Source organism: Sinocyclocheilus rhinocerous, unplaced genomic scaffold, assembly GCF_001515625.1.
Source record: "Sinocyclocheilus rhinocerous isolate Xijiao unplaced genomic scaffold, SAMN03320098_v1.1 scaffold4918, whole genome shotgun sequence".
NCBI classification, from domain to species: domain Eukaryota; kingdom Metazoa; phylum Chordata; class Actinopteri; order Cypriniformes; family Cyprinidae; genus Sinocyclocheilus; species Sinocyclocheilus rhinocerous.
The window spans coordinates 187,041-192,837 of NW_015648530.1; the positions used below are offsets into that span (position 1 = coordinate 187,041).

The 5,797-nt window shown below is 37.5% G+C and overlaps 1 protein-coding gene across 1 annotated transcript in view; it reads right to left on the minus strand.

Annotated features, from left to right (window-relative positions):
• Positions 1-1,091: 1,091 nt before the first annotated feature.
• The window catches only part of LOC107709814 (rho GTPase-activating protein 42-like), a 135,822-nt gene continuing 131,116 nt past the window's right edge, over positions 1,092-5,797 (minus strand). Inside the window, exons 22-24 of the mRNA XM_016514440.1 lie at positions 4,930-4,992; positions 4,702-4,781; positions 1,092-2,125 (exon numbers count right to left, since the gene is read on the minus strand). Coding sequence (XP_016369926.1) covers positions 2,037-2,125; positions 4,702-4,781; positions 4,930-4,992 — 232 coding nt within the window. The 3' untranslated portion in view covers positions 1,092-2,036. The remainder of the gene's footprint in view (positions 2,126-4,701; positions 4,782-4,929; positions 4,993-5,797) is intronic.

The window sequence follows — 5,797 nt, forward strand, 5'->3', positions numbered from 1 at the left end:
TTTGGATCATCGGTCATTTCCTCTCTGTGACCTTGATGGTTTAGCTGAAGGGAGTATCAGTCCAGCATCAGCAGTCAAGGGCATGGAGTATTCTCATGCGTTTAATTGGAAAAGAACACTGGGATCTTGGCAATCGCCTCCTTTCCACATACTTCTGATGCTGTTTCTCCTCCGATCTCTGCCGGAATGAAGTGACTGATGTCTGAGATTTACTTCAGATGATTTAGCTTTTCTTAAATAGAAGACAAGAAGTGGGTCTCATTCTATAAACAAATTTATTGGCAGAACAGAAATGAATTAAGAAGAAAACTATATGATTTACTAAATAATCATCCATACATAAACTTCTATCATCTAGATTTTCATCAGTTATCTTCATAACACAAGTTTGGAATATTTCATTATGGCGACAATAAGACGACTGGAACGTACCACATTGGTGTTGTTGACACTGACAGTTGGTGTGATTTTAAACTTCAGAATGAATAATGTGACCTGAACCTCGTGTACAATGAAGCGGTTACAGCTAGACTTGATTCATTAGTATTTGTTAAAACTGATTTTTGTTTGACGTTCTGCAGTAACCTGGATACAAAACTGAGACAATATCCACTGCTATCTCATGCTTTATACCAGTGGTTTCCAAACTTTTCAGAATTAGGAATATTGTGTATAAGAAAATATTAGACATTTCAGTTATAAATAACTGGAACACTTAGTTGCATTCCACTAATTTGATTGAATAAAGCAGTCTTCCAAGGGTGCTTATATTTCAGCACAAAACTGGAAGATTTCACTGTCCACCAAACATAGAATTCTCTATGTCAATAACATACACCCAGTGGGCAATTAATGTTGAAAAGACATCAAAATTGACATAAAAAAACAGGTCACATTTGCAAATCAAACTGATGTCAAAAATTTGACATGACGTTGATTTGGTGTAAATTGAACGTCAAACATATTGGCCTACATATACTGTACATTAAACCAATTTCAAATATCACTGGAATAAATTGTCGTCAAACAAACTGAATTTAAAATGATGTTACAGCATTTTGAGCAAGTCTTGACTAATATTTGACATCAAAATGATATCAAGGTGCCCGCTGGGCATTTTTATTCATTTTTACTTTCAAAGCATTTTATTAACAGCATAATGTGATGAATATGAATATTATAACTGAAAATGTGTAAATATAATTTTTCGTCCCTTTAATGTCAGCAGCACTCAAGCTGCGTAAGCAAAGCCAATGATCTTGTTCTTCAGCATGATTTAAAAATGTTCCAAAGAGAATCTTGTGCTTCAGTGTTAAGCTGGAAATTTGACCAGAGGGTTAATATCACAATTTACCTAAAACCTAAACTTAATTATTAGTCATCTAGAAATATTGCAGAAATTCGTGTTCATTTTGTTTCTCCGTTTAATTTCTCTGTTTAAAATATTCAAAAATCCTAACAATGTGGTCTCAGACTTCTGAACACTAATGACAGTAAAAGCAAGTACATTCACGATAAAATAAACCACACACAAAGCAGAGTTTCTGCTGAACTGAGTTAAACATGACAGTGATTCACAGCTCAAATAGTTACGGCTGAGGTTTAACATTCTTCTCCATTATTTCAAGGCAGTTAGCATGGAGCTAAAATAAAAGAAAGTCTGTCTTTTAGACCTATTTTCTGACCTTTCTTAACAGAATTACAGTATTCCACCACATAGTACAGTAGACCTAAAATGACCATTTAGTGCAGTCCATCGCACCTCCTGATCTCAGTGTATGTGAATTTGTGTATCTAGACTCAAGCAGCACATGATGTTCATTTTAACATTTCAGCCTCAGCAAAAGCTTTGAAACCCAGTTGACATTAATCACCCTTGTACTGCATCATTGAGGTTTGTGTACCATCCATGATCTCTTAATTTCACTTACATGAATTCCATTTACATTCCATTGATATATAGTTAAAGCCCTTGGTCTAAAATTGATGTTACCATGGATACCATGAAATGCTTGGCCCCTTCTGGTTGGACGCTGTCAGAGGAACACCACGTAATTTTCAGGAACGAGGCCTTTCTTGCCCTCAAATGTTGCCTGGAGCCAGCCTGGTTCCACTGAAGGATACACTACACAGAGGAAAATGAGAAAGTTTAGTGGTGACAAGTTTAGACTTGATAGGAAAAATCTATTGTATTATTACTCATACTTAGGGATTTAAAAATACCGGGGCACAACAATGGATATGTGGCCTGAGACTATTTCTGAGAGCGTTTTGGGACAGATGACAGAACATCATTGGGTCAACAGAGCTTACTATTGTTGATCTTGCACATGCTTTGTATATTTCGCAAAAGTAAATTATTCAATATTAAATGGAATGTTGTTTGCTGATTTGATGTTACCAATAATGCCTTAATTTGAGAAGCATTAATAAGACTGTTAGACATTACAAATCAATCAGTAATGTTCCAGCAAATTCCAGAAAAAAAGATTGTTTCCATCTATTACTCATTATACATGAGCAATATTACACAAGTAGCAGTGCGATATGGCTATATATTAGCATGGCTGTGATTTGGCAGTAGGCACGAGACCGCAGGACAGTGTTTGTGTTCATGATAGTGATTTTAGTTTCGTTAATCCATGACAAGGAAGTAAACAAGGAAGTTATTTTTACTTTCAACAACAGCTTGTAAGACACAGCCAGCAAATGCACTGAGCAGCGCTGTCATTGAAAATCACCCTTAACAGATGAACGAAGATATGGCTTTCGTCAGCGGACATTCAAACTGATGTTTTATTGTGAATATGAGATTAAGCTGAAGAATGAATGCTGTATCAAATGCAGGTAATCACACTCGCTCAGTCCATCGCTCTCATAATACTCGACATAATACAGGTAGCTTTTAACCATTTTAATACAATAAACTTTCAATGAAGAAACTCAACGTTCCTTCGTTACTTCTAAAGTGACGTTTTCGAATTAGTAACGGAGGCTTGGGCTCAGCTGTTAAGCTGTCAAACTGAGATTTGTATCTGTGGTGGAAGGAAGTAGTTCTGCACAAAAGACGGTTTTTGAAGACACCCCAATGTTGTCTCTTTTTTTTATTTACACTCTTGTGCGGCCGAATCACAGTCATGCCGATATACAGCCATCTCGCACTGCTACTCGTGTGATATTGTTCATATATATGGAGAGAAAGAAAACTTAACACTTTTACATTTATTTAAATTAATAATTCAATTAATTTAAATTAATTAATATTAAATTGAATGTTGTTTGCTGATTTGATGTTACCAATGTAACTTAATGACATACAGTAGCTTAAATAGCAATAATGTCTTGATCTTAGAAGCATTAATAAAACTTAATTTAAAAGTCATAGTCAACATAGTCAAAAATAAAATGGCAATGTTTTGATGGGGTCAGTGAAATTGCAGGCAAGACAAGCAAAAAAAAAAAACCTACCAGCCAACTGGGTCAGCAGAAAACATCCTTATTGTCGAGCCTGCAAACCCTAAGCATCAAATCTAGCATATACCTGTACGTCGTCCCACATGTTAAGTAAAGACTTAAATGTTACCTCAAATCGTGGCTTATTGAGGTGTGCTATTATTTTTCTAAGTGATCAGACATATGACTTTTGCTTAGTGAATAAAACAGCTGAACAGAAACACTCAAAACACCTTAGCAACTGCAAAGCAAGGCCCCTTTTCCAGCCTTCATCTCAGACAAACACAGCATGTGTAGAAGTTCTGAATAAACTTGAAACACTGTAGCCATTACTTTTAAAGTTATTTGTGTGTCCATTATGTTCACAAAACAATAGTGACCTCAGGAAAGGGGGCATCAGTGAACCGCATATGCATGATTTTAATTAATGACGGATCAAGCTAGGTCAGTTTGCTCTGATAAATTACCCCCATAAAGTTTTCAAAGGACCTCACAAGTGACTCACCCTGTAATGACGCATTTCAACATACTCCGAACTATCAAAGCATCTGTTTAGACTGTAAAGCATTAGGCAGATGAGACTGGAAAATAAAGAGGCTTTAAATCGTTTTATAAGCAGAGCTCTCATAAGTCAACAGTGAGATGGTTGATGAGTAAGAGAAGATTTATTTTGTGCTAAGTGTTTGCTGAGCTTTAGAGAGGGGAAGACGCTGCCTGCACCAGGTTACTGTGACCTGTTTCAATGCCCTGGTGCCCAGCCAAGTTTGTTCCTTGCGGAAAATACGTCCAGCTATAAAATCCCAGTCCTGACATGTTCGAAGAAAACAGCAGATGGTTGTTCCACAGAGCAGACACAGGAATGCATTATTTTCTATCAATATTAATGCCCTGGTATGCAGCAATGTGCATCAGTCCAGTCATAGTTCATTCTCTTTTTGTGTTTTGTAACCATCTCCGTTACAAAAGACATACATATTTTGACATCCCTCAAAACACATTCCCAAAACAGCAACACGCAGATGGATAGATAGATGGATGGAACGACAGACAGGTATGGATGGATGGATGGAATGGCAGATAGATAGATAGATAGATAGACAGAACGGCAGACTGATAGATAGATAGATGGATAGATGGATAGATGGATGGATGGATGGACTGAATGGCAGACAGACAGATAGATGGATGGATAGACTGAATGGCAGACAGACAGACAGATAGACGGATAGATGGATAGATAGATCTCACCGTTGGAGAAGTGAGCCCCCTGTGGGAAGCTCAGCTCATTGCTGTGTTCAGCTTCACATGAATATATGGCTTTGGCATCTCTGTGGATGATAATCAGAAATGATAACATTTATGTATGTGCTCATATACTGTTTTAAATGAGAATTCGTTGGTTTTATTTTTGTTATGACAATTGCCATCAAATATATCTGAAACAGTAATGTCTTTATGGGCCATGTCCACTGTTACCTTCCCAAGGGAGGAGGTTTTACAGCTGATGGGTTCTCAAAAAGCAGCGCTCTGGCAGCCACCCTGGAACACAGAACCATGCCAAATGTCAGGGTGAGTGTCAACTTCATGATTTGACGTCACCAGAATTAGGCTGAATAAACAAACCATTTTCAGCTAAAGCAGGTAGCCACAATTTGACCTCACATACAGGTATACAGTAAAAAACTTTTGTGTGAGCCAAAAGTCTGCATTCATTACTGGTAAATTTAGACAGTAAGTATATTGTTACGTCCCAAGACGTATGAATTTGTGTTTTATTATCATGGTGTGTGTCTTTCATGATATGCTGCAAGTGGACCCAACGGCCTTCTGGGAGTTGTAGTTTTTGTTGTATATATTGTCCTATTTTCTGTGCTCCTCCCTGTCCTAATCTAGGTGATTGGACATACCAGCTGCTGCTCGTCAATGTCAAGAGGAACCAGTATTTAAGAAGATCAAGCGAGTGAGCCAGTGAGATGTTCCTTCTCCCAAGAGCATGAGTGTGTTGAGACGTTGCCAGTCCCAGAGTGTTGCTCTTGTTGGTGTGTTTTAAGCTTAATATGGTCATATCTCAGAGGCGCGCACGCTGCGCATACATGCTGCGTCATTCGCCGGAACTGCTTCAGTGTATGACAGATACCGGAAGTGAGAGAAAAGTGTTTATTAAGTTTTATGTTATTAAGCCTACATTTAAAACCAAACTTAAAGGGTTAGTTCACCCAAAAATGAAAATTAGCCTGTGTTTTACTCACCCTCAAGGCATCCTAGGTGTATATGACTTTCTTCTTTCAGACGAATCCAGTCAGAGTTATATAAAAAATTGTCCTGGCTATTCCAAGCTCTATCA